General features: G+C 47.6%; 1 protein-coding gene across 1 annotated transcript in view; it reads right to left on the reverse strand.

The window, feature by feature from the left end:
• CNOT1 (CCR4-NOT transcription complex subunit 1) overlaps positions 1-15,771 on the reverse strand; it is a 1,177,977-nt gene that overhangs the window by 148,634 nt on the left and 1,013,572 nt on the right. The window contains exon 46 of the mRNA XM_069215998.1: positions 3,853-4,002. Within this exon, the coding sequence (XP_069072099.1) occupies positions 3,853-4,002 (150 nt within the window). The remainder of the gene's footprint in view (positions 1-3,852; positions 4,003-15,771) is intronic.

Below are 15,771 nucleotides of genomic sequence, written 5' to 3' on the forward strand. Positions count from 1 at the left end.
GTCCGCTGTCCTCGGGAGTTTCTTGTCTTTTCGAAGTAGGGGCAGTCCTCAGAGGATGTCGAGGTCGCTGGTCCCTTTGGAAGGCGTCGCTGGAGCAGGATCTTTGGAAGGCAGGAGACAGGCCGGTGAGTTTCTGGAGCCAAGGCAGTTGTCGTCTTCTGGTCTTCCGCTGCAGGGGTTTTCAGCTGGGCAGTCCTTCTTCTTGTAGTTGCAGGAATCTAATTTTCTAGGGTTCAGGGTAGCCCTTAAATACTAAATTTAAGGGCGTGTTTAGGTCTGGGGGGTTAGTAGCCAATGGCTACTAGCCCTGAGGGTGGGTACACCCTCTTTGTGCCTCCTCCCAAGGGGAGGGGGTCACAATCCTAACCCTATTGGGGGAATCCTCCATCTGCAAGATGGAGGATTTCTAAAAGTTAGAGTCACTTCAGCTCAGGACACCTTAGGGGCTGTCCTGACTGGCCAGTGACTCCTCCTTGTTTTTCTCATTATTTTCTCCGGCCTTGCCGCCAAAAGTGGGGCCTGGCCGGAGGGGGCGGGCAACTCCACTAGCTGGAGTGTCCTGCTGGGTTGGCACAAAGGAGGTGAGCCTTTGAGGCTCACCGCCAGGTGTGACAATTCCTGCCTGGGGGAGGTGTTAGCATCTCCACCCAGTGCAGGCTTTGTTACTGGCCTCAGAGTGACAAAGGCACTCTCCCCATGGGGCCAGCAACATGTCTCGGTTTGTGGCAGGCTGCTAAAACTAGTCAGCCTACACAGATAGTCGGTTAAGTTTCAGGGGGCACCTCTAAGGTGCCCTCTGGGGTGTATTTTACAATAAAATGTACACTGGCATCAGTGTGCATTTATTGTGCTGAGAAGTTTGATACCAAACTTCCCAGTTTTCAGTGTAGCCATTATGGTGCTGTGGAGTTCGTGTTTGACAAACTCCCAGACCATATACTCTTATGGCTACCCTGCACTTACAATGTCTAAGGTTTTGTTTAGACACTGTAGGGGTACCATGCTCATGCACTGGCACCCTCACCTATGGTATAGTGCACCCTGCCTTAGGGCTGTAAGGCCTGCTAGAGGGGTGTCTTACCTATACTGCATAGGCAGTGAGAGGCTGGCATGGCACCCTGAGGGGAGTGCCATGTCGACTTACTCATTTTGTTCTCACTAGCACACACAGGCTTGTAAGCAGTGTGTCTGTGCTGAGTGAGGGGTCTCTAGGGTGGCATAAGACATGCTGCAGCCCTTAGAGACCTTCCTTGGCATCAGGGCCCTTGGTACTAGAAGTACCAGTTACAAGGGACTTATCTGAATGCCAGGGTGTGCCAATTGTGGATACAATGGTACATTTTAGGTGAAGGAACACTGGTGCTGGGGCCTGGTTAGCAGGGTCCCAGCACTCTTCTCAGTCAAGTCAGCATCAGTATCAGGCAAAAAGTGGGGGGTAACTGCAACAGGGAGCCATTTCTTTACAGTCCACTTTTAAAACAGCTATTTGTGTTTTATGTAAAAAGTATAAATGCTAATGTAATGATTCATAGTTCCTAAAGTACTTACCTGCAATACCTTTCAAATGAGATATTACATGTAGAATTTGAACCTGTGGTTCTTAAAATAAACTAAGAAAAGATATTTTTCTATAACAAAACCTATTGGCTGGATTTGTCTCTGAGTGTGTGTTCCTCATTTATTGCCTGTGTGTTTGTACAACAAATGCTTAACACTACTCCTTTGATAAGCCTACTGCTCGACCACACTACCACAAAATAGAGCATTAGTATTATCTCTTTTTGCCACTATCTTACCTCTAAGGGGAACCCTTGGACTCTGTGCATACTATTCCTTACTTTGAAATAGTGCATACAGAGCCAACTTCCTACACTCGTTCTCTGCAGGCTCGCAGGTCAGCAGTCCTCCTTTCTTCAGGTTGCAGGAATCTGATTTCCTGCAATCTGGGGAGCCCCTAAATACTGAATTTAGGGGGGTGTTTGAGTCTGGGAGGGCAATAGCCAATGGCTACTGTCCTTGAGGGTGGCTACACCCTCTTTGTGCCGCCTCCCTGTGGGGAGGGGGGCACATCCCTAATCCTATTGGGGGAATCCTTCAAACTCAAGATGGAGGATTTCTCAAGGCAGGGGCCACCTCAGCTCAGGACACCTTAGGGGCTGTCCTGACTGGTGGGTGGTGACTCCTTGTTTTTCCCATTATCTCCTCCAGACTTGCAGCCAAAAGTGGGGGCAGTGGCCAGAGGGGCGGGCATCTGCGCTAGGTGGGATGCCCTGGGGCGCTGTAACAAAAGGGGTGAGCCTTTGAGGCTCACCGCCAGGTGTTACAGTTCCTGCAGGGGGAGGTGAGAAGCACCTCTACCCAGTACGGGCTTTGTTCCTGGCCACAGAGTGACAAAGGTACTCTCCCCATGTGGCCAGCAACATGTCTGGTGTGTGGCAGGCTGCTGAAACTAGTCAGCCTACACGGATAGTCGGTTAAGGTTTCAGGGGGCACCTCTTAGGTGCCCTCTGGGGTGTATGTTACAATAAAATGTATACTGGCATCAGTGTGCATTTATTATGCTGAGAAGTTGATACCAAACTTCAGTTTTCAGTGTAGCCATTATGGTGCTGGGGAGTTCGTGCATGACAGACTCACAGACATATACTCTTATGGCTACCCTGCACTTACAATGTCTAAGGTTTTGCTTAGACACTGTAGGGGCATAGTGCTCATGCACATATGCCCTCACCTGTGGTATAGTGCACCCTGCCTTAGGGCTGTAAGGCCTGCTAGAGGGGTGACTTACCTATGCCACAGGCAGTGTGATGTTGGTATGGCACTCTGAGGGGAGTGCCATGTCGACTTTGCCTTTTTCTCCCCACCAACACACACAATCCGCAATGGCAGTGTGCACGTGTTAGGTGAGGGATCCCTTAGGGTGGCACAACATATGCTGCAGCCCTTAGGGACCTTCCCTGGTTACAGGGCCCTTGGTACCACAGGTACCTTTTACAAGGGACTTATCTGTGTGCCAGGGGTGTGCCAATTGGGGAATCAATGGTACATTTTAGGTGCAAGAACACTGGTGCTGGGGCCTGGTTAGCAAGGCCCCAGCACACTTCTCAGTCAAGTCAGTATCAGGCAAAAACTGGGGGGTAACTAACAGGGAGCCATTTTCCTACAGTAGCGTATGCTAATTGCATATAAGTCAATACAACATGCACAGTTTAGGGTCAGAGCGTGGCCCTGAGGTCTGGTTAGTGGGTCTCTGTGCACTCAGTTGAAAAATCAGCATTATCAGTCCTTATCCCAGTCCAACTAGATCAGGACTCTGGGTGCCGGGGTGCCCTTTTCATGCCCAGAAAATTCCCTCAGAGGAGGTTGCTGTCACTAGCCAATGGGCTACCATGTTCCTTACAGTCAGATGACAACTTTCTGTGCAGTGTGGCTTCCTAGCTATCCCAGAGTGCTCTGCTCACTCCGAATATGTCTAAATCCTTCTACTAAAGTGTGGAGCCTTTTCTAGTTATGTGGTTAACTGGGGGTTACATGACCCCACAGGAAAAAACGGTTTGGCCAGTTGTGAGGAAATGGGGTGTATTATATGGAGTGGTTTTAAGAAATCACTGTGTAAGAAACTACCAGCCCTTCTAAAGACCAGTCAGGCTTCATTTGCCGAACTTAAGATCAACCCAGGGTAGCTGTAGCTTCGCGCAGTCATGCTTCGATTAAAGGGGTGGAGGGTAGAAGGGACCCATACGAAAAGAGGCATTTCCTTACATGTACCATATAGGGAACATATGTAAAACTGATTTATTAGCAACACCTTTGCGGTTGCATTTTTGAATTTAAAGTAGATGTAGTGCTCACCTGTAGGTTGCTGCGGAGCTCTGATAGGAAGGTAACTGGTGAGCGGGTCTTCAGGTACGAATCCAAATCCTTCTTGAACTGAGGCTGCATCACTCCAGTGAAGTTTGTGAGGATTCTCGGAGCAATGTTTATCTCACTCAGCATATCCACCTAAGTAAACAAAGAGGAAAAACATTAAGACAATTTTAGTAACTTAATAGTATAGTCAAGTTAAGACTACATTTGCCCTACTTGCAACCCTTGCACTAGCAAACCTCTAGCAGTGTTGCTCAAAGCATATCTCAAGAATCCAGAGCAACTCCAGTAATGTAGTTGAACACGTCACTTATATTCAGCAATAATTTTTCTAATGTACCCTTGCTCTTCCTCTTGATTGTCCACTTTGAAGCTTTCCCACACTTTAGACAGGATCAGGAACAACAAATTAATTAACTACAGTAACAATCTTTCTGGTCGATACACAATCTAACTGCAAATTCCTCACCTTGTTATTTCCCAGGCATCAAAATGGATCCAGAAACTTTAGAAACAGTATTACTGCACACCGTCCAGGGCGGTCATGCAGCTTTGCTCGCACATTGTTCTGGAAGTGTGATGAGCAGAGCTGCATATAAAAGGTGACCAATGTGCCCTGACGAACAAGTTACTCACCTTTGGTAATAATATCTGGTAAAGACTAGCAGCAGATTCATTTCTTTAGAATATTCCCTAGGTGTCAGACTGGATCAGGATGTTTTCGAGCAGTACTCCTGCGCACTAGTAGGTTCTGTCATTCGGCTCTTTGTCAGCATCATTGTCTGCACTGGCAATGACCTGCATGGTGTAAGGAAATGCCTCCTTGGCATGGTTACCCCCTGACTTTTTGCCTTTGCTGATGCTATGTTTTGAATTGAAAGTGTGCTGAGGCCTGCTAACCAGGCCCCAGCACCAGTGTTCTTTCCCTAACCTGTACTTTTGTTTTCACAATTGGCACACCCTGGCATCCAGGTAAGTCCCTTGTAACTGGTACCCCGGGTACCAAGGGCCCTGATGCCAGGGAAGGTCTCTAAGGGCTGCAGCATATCTTATGCCACCCTGGGGACCCCTCACTCAGCACAGACACACTGCTTGCCAGCTTGTGTGTGCTGGTGAGGACAAAACGAGTAAGTCGACATGGCACTCCCCTCAGGGTGCCATGCCAACCTCACACTGCCTATGCAGTATAGATAAGTCACCCCTCTAGCAGGCCTTACAGCCCTAAGGCAGGGTGCACTATACCATAGGTGAGGGCACCAGTGCATGAGCACTGTGCCCCTACAGTGTCTAAGCAAAACCTTAGACATTGTAAGTGCAGGGTAGCCATAAGAGTATATGGTCTGGGAGTCTGTCAAACACGGACTCCACAGCACCATAATGGCTACACTGAAAACTGGGGAGTTTGGTATCAAACTTCTCAGCACAATAAATGCACACTGATGCCAGTGTACATTTTATTGTAAAATACACCCAAGAGGGCACCTTAGAGGTGCCCCCTGAAACCTTAACCAACTACCCGTGTAGGCTGACTGGTTTTAGCAGCCTGCCACACTCGAGACATGTTGCTGGCCACATGGGGAGAGTGCCTTTGTCACTCTGTGGCTAGTAACAAAGCCTGCACTGGGTGGAGATGCTATCACCTCCCCCAGGCAGGAGCTGCAACACCTGGCGGTGAGCCTCAAAGGCTCACCCCCTTTGTTCCAGCACCACAGGGCACTCCAGCTAGTGGAGTTGCCCGCCCCCTCCGGCCACGGCTCCACTTTTGGCGGCAAGGCCGGAGGAAATAATGAGAATAACAAGGAGGAGTCACTGGCCAGTCAGGACAGCCACTAAGGTGTCCTGAGCTGAGGTGACTAACTTTTAAAAATCATCCTCCATCTTGCAGATGGAGGATTCCCCCAATAGGGGTAGGAATGTGACCCCCCTCCCCTTGGGAGGAGGCACAAAGAGGGTGTACCCACCCTCAGGGCTAGTAGCCATTGGCTACTAACCCCCCAGATCTAAACGCCCTTAAATTTAGTATTTAAGGGCTCCCCCTGAACCTAGGAACTCAGATTCCTGCAACCTAAGAAGAAGAGGACTGCTGAGCTGAAAAACCCTGCAGAGAAGACGGAGACACCAACTGCCTTGGCCCCAGCTCTACCAGCCTGTCTCCCCCCTTCGGAAGAAAACTGCTCCAGCGACGCTTTCCCCAGGACCAGCGACCTCTGAATCCTCAGAGGACTGCCCTGCTCTAAAAGGACCAAGAAACTCCAGAGAACAGCGGCCCTGTTCAACAAAGACTGCAACTTTGTTTCCAGAGGAGCAACTTTAAAGACCCCTGCAATTCCCGCCAGAAGCGTGAGACTTTTAACACTGCACCCGGCAACCCCGACTCGACTGGTGAAGAACCAACGCTACAGGGAGGACCCCCAGGCGACTCCAAGACTGTGAGTAACCAAAGTTGTCCCCCCTGAGCCCCCACAGCGACGCCTGCAGAGGGAATCCCGAGGCTCCCCCAGACCGCGACTGTCTGATTCCCAGATCCCGACGCCTGGAAAAGACCCTGCACTCGCAGCCCCCAGGACCTGAAGGATCGGAACTCCAGTGCAGGAGTGACCCCCAGGAGGCCCTCTCCATTGCCCAGGTGGTGGTTACCCCGAGGATCCCCCCCCCTTGCCTGCACCGCTGAAGAGACCCCTTGGTCTCCCATTGATTCCTATTACAAACCCGACGCTTGTTTGCACACTGCACCCGGCTGCCCCCGCGCTGCTGAGGGTGTACTTTCTGTGTGGACTTGTGTCCCCCCCGGTGCCCTACAAAACCCCCCTGGTCTGCCCTCCGAAGACGCGGTTACTTACCTGCTGGCAGACTGGAACCGGGGCACCCCCTTCTCCATTGAAGCCTATGTGTTTTGGGCACCACTTTGAACTCTGCACCTGACCGGCCCTGAGCTGCTGGTGTGGTAATTTTGGGGTTGCTCTGAACCCCCAACGGTGGGCTACCTTGGACCCAAACTTGAACCCCGTAGGTGGTTTACTTACCTGCAAGAACTAACAATAACTTACCTCCCCTAGGAACTGTGAAAATTGCACAGTGTCCACTTTTAAAATAGCTATACGTGTTTTATGTAAAAAGTATATATGCTTTTGTGATTATTCAAAGTTCCTAATGTACTTACCTGCAATACCTTTCAAATGAGGTATTACATGTAGAATTTGAACCTGTGGTTCTTAAAATAAACTAAGAAAATATATTTTTCTATAACAAAAACCTATTGGCCTGGAATTGTCTCCGAGTGTGTGTTCCTCATTTATTGCCTGTGTGTATGTACAACAAATGCTTAACACTACCTACTCCTTTGATAAGCCTACTGCTCGACCACACTACCACAAAATACAGCATTAGTATTATCTCTTTTTGCCACTATCTTACCTCTAAGGGGAACCCTTGGACTCTGTTCATACTATTACTTACTTTGAAATAGTGCATACAGAGCCAACTTCCTACACATGGTACCTATATAGTCGCCATGCTGGCCTCAATTACTTTGGTGACTTAACACCAGGAGACCGGAGCCATTATGAAGGTCGGCAACTGGTGTGAAATTATAGCGCCCTTAAGAAGGGTGACCTTACACTAATCAGCTCGCAGAGCAGGAAGGATGTGAGAGATGGTGTTGGAAAGCACCCTTTTTGGCATGTTTAACCCCCACTTTTTATCTGGTATCTGATGTGATTTCGACTGAACAGGCACTGGATTCCTGCTAACCAGGTCCTCAGTGCCAGATCTCTTTACCCAAAATCTGCACTGTCGCTTCCCCCATTGGCAAAACCTTTAGCACCCTTTAAGTCTCTAGCTACTGGTACCTGTGGTATCTAGGGTACTAAAGAAGGTCCTTAAGGGCTGCAACACGACTGTGCCACCCTGAGGGACCCCTCACTTAGCACATGACCAGCTGCCATTGCAAGCTGCGTGTCTTGGTGTAGACAAAAATTAAAACACAACATGAAACACAAACTGTGTGCCATGCCTCCTAAAATTGCAAGTACCATATGCCAGTCACCCCACTAGCAGGTCTTACATCACACTAAGGCAGAGTGCATTACTGTAGGAAGCTGGCCTGGTGTGTGGTGGGTACCTGAGGAACTTACACCAGGCTCTCTTGAGGTAGCTGTGGATGAGCAGTCAAGGCTTATCCAGGACACATGCAAAGCTCATGCAATACCACTGTAGTCACACAGCACTTACACACATGAAAGAAAACACTCAGTGTACAAAAATAAAGGTAATTTCAGTGACACCAAAATGTACTAGAGAGGCAACCCTCCGACAGGAAGTAACACTAGATATATACACAAGTAATCAGCAATAGCCATAGAAAGTGATAGATAACAGTGCAAATACATATAGACAACAGTGACCCTAGGGGGAGCCCAAACCATATACTAGAAAAAAAATGGAATGCGAACACAGTACCCCCACATAAGCGGAATGTGTAGAGGGGAGCTGTGGGTACAAGGAAATCTTAAAGGTAAGTACCACAGTGCCCTCTAGCTAGCAGGTGTGGGTCTAAAACCTCTTCCTCCTCCTCCCATAATAAAATACCTGTGTGCTATGTGTGTAAAACTAAAGGCCATAAGACAGGAGACCGCTCCTGTCATAAGAAAGGCACCAGGCCACCCACCACTACAACCGCCACCTCTACCACTAGTTCCCCTAGTAACAGCAGTGGTGGGTCAGGTAACAACAAGCAATCCAAGGGTGTGGCTGGGCTCACTTTAGGAAGTGTAGTGGGGGCTGGCTTAGTCAGAGAGACATCTGAGGCTGTCTTAGTTTTTGATGGGGGCATTGATCTTTCCACCCTTGCTGCCTGTCCCCTTAATATGGATAAGTACAGGCAGCACACCCCTAGATAAATGGTGTTCAGGCAGAGGCCTACAGGGACATAGGTGCCAGTGTCACCATGCGGACTGAAAAACTGGTGTCCCCTAAGCAACACCTACTTGGTCATCAGTACCAGGTGACGTATGCCCATAACAATACTGTGCCATCTCATGGCAGTTGTCGATTTCAGAGAGGGGGAAGGGGGGGGGGGGGGAGGGGGGGGGGGGGGGTGGGGGTTGGGTTGGGTGGGGGTCTTACTGGTCTTAAAAAGGTTGCTGTCCCCTCAGATCTACCTGTAGTGTGTGTACTAGGGAATGGCTTGGAAACTTCAGCTTGGGCTGAAGTTGCAGACCCACGCAGCAATGCTGGGCATCCCACAGCATATTTTTGCTTTGGCCAAGGCACAGGTCAAAAAGAAAAAAGGGCAAGGAAGCTTGGAGCCTGGAATAATGGCCCAAGAACTTCCAAAACCCGAGGGAAGGAAAGGCAAAAAGTTGCCCCCATCCCACCCTCCAGTGAAGATTCCCCCTTTGAGGAGGAGGAATCTACTATGTTGCAGAACCTACACCTGAGGAGCTGAAGGCTGATACAGCTGAACTCTTAGGAGCGGGGGACCTGCCAGGGAGGAATTCAGTCTGGTCTGGCTCAGAAAGCCTGTCCCACACTGGAAGGGTTAAGGCAGCAAGTTGTCCTTCAAGAAGCAGGGGGATGTCAGTGGAACCCACAAGGTGTATTGGGAAGACAACCTCATTCAGAGCAAAGGGGAACCCTAAACTGGTGCCACCAGTGGTAGTACCTCTTCAATATATAGAATCTTTGCTGACCCTTATACATGATATTCCCCTGGCAAGTCACTTGGGGCAAAGCAAGACTTGGGACAGGCTAGTCCCTCATTTTCATTGGCCCTACATGTCTGAAGATACTAAGGAGTTTTGTCGTTCCTCTGTCACCTGTCAAGCCATTGGCAACACAGGTGGCACCCCAAAGGCCCCCTTATTCAACTTCCAGTGGTTGGGGTTCCCTTTGAGAGGGTTGGGGTGGATACCGTTAGGTCCCCTTAACCCACCCACTGCCTCTGGAAACAGATTCATACTGGTGTACCATGCTACCAGGTATCGAGGCCATACCTTTAAGGACCACTACAGCTCCTGTAGTGGCAAAAGCCCTCCTGGGAATTTTCTCTAGAGTAGTCTTTCCTAAAGAGGTGGTGTCAGACAGAGGTACCAACTTTGTCTGCATACCTAAATGCAATGATGTGGAAGGAATGGTGTTACTTACAAGTTCACCACTCCTTACATCTAGCCACCCCTCCACCCCCCCCCCAAAACCAATTGTTTGGTAGAGAGATTTAATATAACTCTCAAGGGCACGATCATGGGACTCTCTGAAAAACTCGAGATGGGATGTCCTACTGCCATTCCTCCTCTTTGCCTACCGGTAGGTCCCTCAGAAGAGTGTGGGCTACAGCCCCTTTGAACTTCTGTTTGGGAACCCTGTTAGGGACGCTCTTGTAAGGGAGGACTGGGAGCAACCTCTCAATCTCCCTAACAAAAAACATAGTGGACTATGTACTTCGCCTCAGATCCAGGATTTCTGAGTACATGAAAAAGGCCACTGAAAACCTTCAGCAGTGGCATGAACAGAAGGCTGTCCTAGTTGTTTACCATCCAGGGCAGAAAGTGTGGGTACTTGGGCCTGTGGCTCCCAGGGCAATCCAAGACACGTGGAGTGGTCCCCACACAATAGTGGAAAAGAAGGGTGAGGTCACCTACTTGGTGGACTTATGGAAAAATCAGAAGCCCCCTCAGGGTGCTTCATGTGGACCGCCTGATGCCCCACTATGACAGGGCTGATGTGATCCTGGTCATGGCCACTGATGAGGGACAGGAAGAAAAAAGTGACCCTCTCCCTGACCTCTTCTCCAATTCTGCAGCCGATGGCTCAGTTGAGGGGGTAGTCTTAGCAGATTGCCTTTGAGTCTCAAAAGGAAGACTACAGGAACCTCCTAGGGCAGTTCTCAGAACTGTTTTCTGTAACACTTGGTCAGACACCATGGTGTGAACACCGTAGACACAGGGGACAGTTTGCCCATAAAAACGCAAAATCTATATGCAACCTGAGCATGTTATAGACTGCATCAAAGCAGAAGTGCAAAAAATGCGGGACCTGGGAGTCATAGAGCCCTCCGATAGCCCCTGGGCTAGCCCAGTAGTGCTGGTATCAAAACCTCACTCTCAGAATGGGAAAAGAGAAATGAAGATCTGTGTTGACTATAGAGGGCTCATCACTGTCACAAAGACAGATGCTCATCCTATCCCTAGGGCATATGAGCTAATTAATAGATACACTGGCATCTGCGAAGTATCATGGCACATTTGATTTCACTGCAGGCTATTGGCAGATCAAATTATCAGATGATGCTAAACCAAACACTGCTTTTTCAACCATTGGAGGGCATTATCACTTCAGTCATGCCCTTTGGTCTGTAAAACAAAAAAAAAAAACAAAAAAAAACAAAAAAAGAAATGCACCTGCCAGTTTTCATAGACAGGTGAATACAGTCCTCCAAGGATCAGAAGCTTAAAGTACAGCTTATCTAGGTGATATATCTGCCTAACCTAAATCTTGCCGGCCCCAGAACATGCACAGCCGTGGAAATGTTGCAAGTTGTTGACAGGAGCCGCAGAAACAATGTTGCAAGGTGAGGTTGTCCCGGTGTTGCAGTCTTGTTCGGTTCCTGTAGAGTCCAGCAGCGGTTCTGGTGGCCAGGAGCAGATGTCGTCTTTGCAAAGAGGTCCTGACGAAGTCTTGCACAATGAATCTGGGGACCTACACGCAAGTGAGTCCCTAAAGAGCCCAAAAAGGGGCCTGGTCACTCTGAGGTGAAAGACCACCTATAGGAGGGGGTCACTGACGTCAGTCCGTTGCTCCCAGGGGACTCTGCACATCTTATTTCCAGATCAACTGGCCACCTAGAGCAGCTCTGGGCATCACCCCAAGGTGGTGGACAGGAGAGTGGTCACTCACCTTTCATTTGCGCAGTTTTGTGCCAGAGCGAGGACCAGGGGACCCCCGACTAGAGCAAACCGGATTATGCAAGCAGGGCACCAAATGTGCCTTTCAAAGCAAACCAGTGGTGTGGGGGAGGGTTACCGCTCCCAGCCTAGTAACACCTATTTCCAAGGGAGAGAAGGTTGCATCCCCTCTCCCCCAGGAAATCCTTTGTTCTGTCTTCCTGTGCTCGTCAAGCAGCAGGAGGGCAGAATCCTGTATGAGGGGCTGCAGCAGCATGGGCTGCTCGCAGACCCTGAAAGACTGGTAGGAACAGGACTTGGGGGCCATCCAACGAGCCCAGAGTGCACGGAATCATGCCACCAATACTGGCAATAAGTATTGTGGTATGATTCGGACAGGTGTGATACCAAACATGCCTAGGTATGGAGTTACCTTTATGTAGCTGGACCACAGGTAGACAGTAGTTGCCAGTAAATAGCTAAAATGGCTTCCCTGCACTTATAAAATCCAGAGAATTGGAACTGGAGTTCATAGAAGCACCTCTGCTCACACAGACTTGCACCCTGCCCTTTAGGCATGAAGGGCCTACCATAGGGGTGACCTACAGTGGGTGACCTACAGTGAGTGACCTGGTGTGGTGACAGCAGTGAAAGGGTGCATGCACCTTTTCACAGAGGCTGCAGATGGCAGACCCGCACAGTTTGCCTAGTCTCCCATGGGTGGCAGAATGAAAATGTCACTTACCCAGTGTACATCTGTTCGTGGCATTAGTCGCTGCAGATTCACATGTTTGGCACAGTCCGCTGCCTGGTGTTGGGCTCGGAGTATTACAAGTTGTTTTTCTTCGAAGAAGTCTTTTTGGTCACGGGACCGAAGGACTCCTCCCTCTTTGGCTCCATTGCGCATGGGCGTCGACTCCATCTTAGATTGTTTTCCCCGCAGAGGGTGAGGATGGAGTTGTTTGGTATAAATAGTGCCCATGCAATGGAGTGAATATGTATGTATGATAAGAGTTTCTAATAATTTTTTTACAAATGTTCAAATGTTTAAGGTTTATGATCTACTTCTAAACGGCTACAGGCTTCCCGGGGAGGTGGGAGGGTACATGTGAATCTGCAGCGACTAATGCCACGAACAGATGTACACTGGGTAAGTGACATTTTCAGTTCGATGGCATATGTTGCTGCAGATACACATGTTTGGCATAGACTATAAAGCAGTTACCTCCCCTAAAAGCGGTGGTTTAGCCTGTAGGAGTTGAAGTAGTTTGGAATAATGTTCTTAGTACAGCTTGGCCCACTGTAGCTTGTTGTGCATTTAGTACGTCTACACAGTAGTGTTTAGTAAACGTATGAGGCGTAGACCAGGTTGCAGCCTTACATATTTCGCTCATAGGAATGTTTCCTAGAAAGGCCATTGTAGCACCTTTCTTTCTGGTTGAGTGTGCCTTTGGTGTAATAGGCAATTCTCTTTTGGCTTTAAGATAGCATGTTTGAATGCATCTGACTATCCATCTAGCAATGCCTTGTTTAGAGATTGGATTTCCTATGTGTGGTTTTTGAAAAGCTATGAACAGTTGTTTTGTTTTCCTGATTAGCTTTGTTCTGTCAATGTAATACATTAGTGCTCTTTTGATGTCTAATGTATGTAGTGCCCTTTCAGCCACAGAATTTGGTTGTGGGAAGAACACTGGCAATTCTACTGTTTGATTTAAATGGAATGGTGAGATTACTTTTGGCAGAAATTTTGGATTTGTTCTTAGAACTATTTTATTGTTGTGTATTTGAATAAATGGTTCTTGTATGGTAAATGCCTGTATTTCACTTACTCTTCTGAGGGATGTGATTGCAATGAGAAATGCGACCTTCCAGGTTAGATATTGCATTTCACAGGAATGCATGGGTTCGAAAGGGGGACCCATGAGTCTTGTTAAGACGATGTTAAGATTCCATGAAGGAACTGGTGGTGTTCTTGGTGGTATAATTCTTTTTAGCCCTTCCATGAATGCTTTAATAACTGGTATTCTAAATAGAGAGGATGAATGAGTAGTTTGTAGGTAAGCAGATATAGCTGCGAGGTGTATTTTTATAGATGAAAAAGCGAGATTTGCTTTTTGCAAATGTAGTAAGTATCCTACTATGTCTTTAGTAGAGGCATGTACTGGTTGTATTTGATTGGCATGGCAGTAGTAAACAAATCTTTTCCACTTAGATGCATAGCAGTGTCTAGTGGAAGGTTTTCTAGCTTGTTTTATGACCTCCATGCATTCTTGTGTGAGGTCCAAGTGTCCGAATTCTAGGATTTCAGGAGCCAAATTGCCAGATTCAATGATGCTGGGTTTGGATGTCTGATCTGTTGTTTGTGTTGTGTTAACAGATCTGGCCTGTTGGGTAGTTTGACATGCGGTACTAGTGAAAGGTCTAGTAGAGTTGTATACCAAGGTTGTCTTGCCCATGTGGGTGCTATTAGTATGAGTTTGAGTTGGTTTTGACTTAACTTGTTTACTAGATATGGAAGGAGAGGGAGAGGGGGAAAAGCGTACGCAAATATCCCTGACCAATTCATCCATAGAGCATTGCCTTGTGATTCGCAGTGTGGGTACCTGGATGCGAAGTTTTGGCATTTTGAGTTTTCTCTTGTTGCGAACAAATCTATCTGGGGTGTTCCCCAAATTTGAAAGTACTTGTTCAGAACTTGGGGGTGAATTTCCCATTCGTGGACTTGTTGGTGGTCTCGCGAAAGGTTGTCTGCTAGTTGGTTTTGTATTCCTGGAATAAATTGTGCTATTAGGCGAATGTTGTGAATCGCCCACTGCCAAATTTTTTGTGTTAGGAGGCACAATTGTGTTGAGTGTGTTCCTCCTTGTTTGTTTAGATAATACATTGTTGTCATGTTGTCTGTTTTGACAAGAATGTATTTGTTTGTTATTATGGGTTGGAAGGCTTTTAACGCTAGAAATACTGCCAACAGTTCTAGGTAATTGATATGAAATTTTGTTTCGTGTATATCCCATTGTCCTTGAATGCTGTGGTGATTGAGGTGTGCTCCCCACCCTGTCATGGAAGCATCTGTTGTTATAACGTATTGAGGCACTGGGTCCTGAAATGTCCGCCCTTTGTTTAAATTTTTGCTGTTCCACCATAGAAGCGAGAGGTATGTTTGGCGGTTTACCAACACCAGATTTTGAAGTTGACCCTGTGCCTGTGACCATTGTGATGCTAGACACTGTTGTAAGGGTCGCATGTGTAGTCTTGCGTTTGGGACAATGGCTATGCATGATGACATCATGCCTAGAAGTTTTAGCGCAAATTTTGCTTGTATCTTTTGGTTTGGAAACATAGCACTTATTAGCTTGTGGAATGCCTGCACTCTTTGTGGACTTGGAGTGGCAATTCCTTTTGATGTGTTGATGGTTGCTCCTAGATATTGTTGTGTTTGACACGGTTCTAGGTGTGATTTTGTGTAGTTGATGGAAAACCCCAGTTTGTGAAGGGTTTGTATGACAAAGGTGGTGTCGTTTGCGCATTTTTTTACTGTGTTGGTTTTGATTAGCCAGTCGTCTAGGTAAGGGAACACATGTATCTGTTGTCTCCTGATGTGTGCTGCTACTACTGCTAGACATTTTGTGAACACTCTTGGTGCAGTTGTTATTCCGAATGGCAACACCTTGAATTGGTAATGTATTCCTTTGAATACAAACCGTAGGTACTTTCTGTGAGAAGGGTGTATTGGTATATGAAAGTACGCATCCTTTAGGTCTAATGTGGTCATGTAATCTTGCTGTTTGAGCAGTGGAATGATGTCTTGTAGTGTGACCATGTGAAAATGGTCCGATATGATGTAGGTATTTAGTGTCCTGAGATCTAATATTGGTCTCAATGTTTCGTCTCTTTTTGGAATTAGAAAGTACAGGGAGTAAACTCCTGTGTTTTTTTGTTGTACTGGTACTAATTCTATTGCATCCTTTTGCAGTAGTGCTTGAACTTCTAGTCCTAAAAGTTCTAAATGATGTTGTGACATTTT

Source organism: Pleurodeles waltl, chromosome 12 (assembly GCF_031143425.1).
Source record: "Pleurodeles waltl isolate 20211129_DDA chromosome 12, aPleWal1.hap1.20221129, whole genome shotgun sequence".
Lineage (NCBI taxonomy): Eukaryota > Metazoa > Chordata > Amphibia > Caudata > Salamandridae > Pleurodeles > Pleurodeles waltl.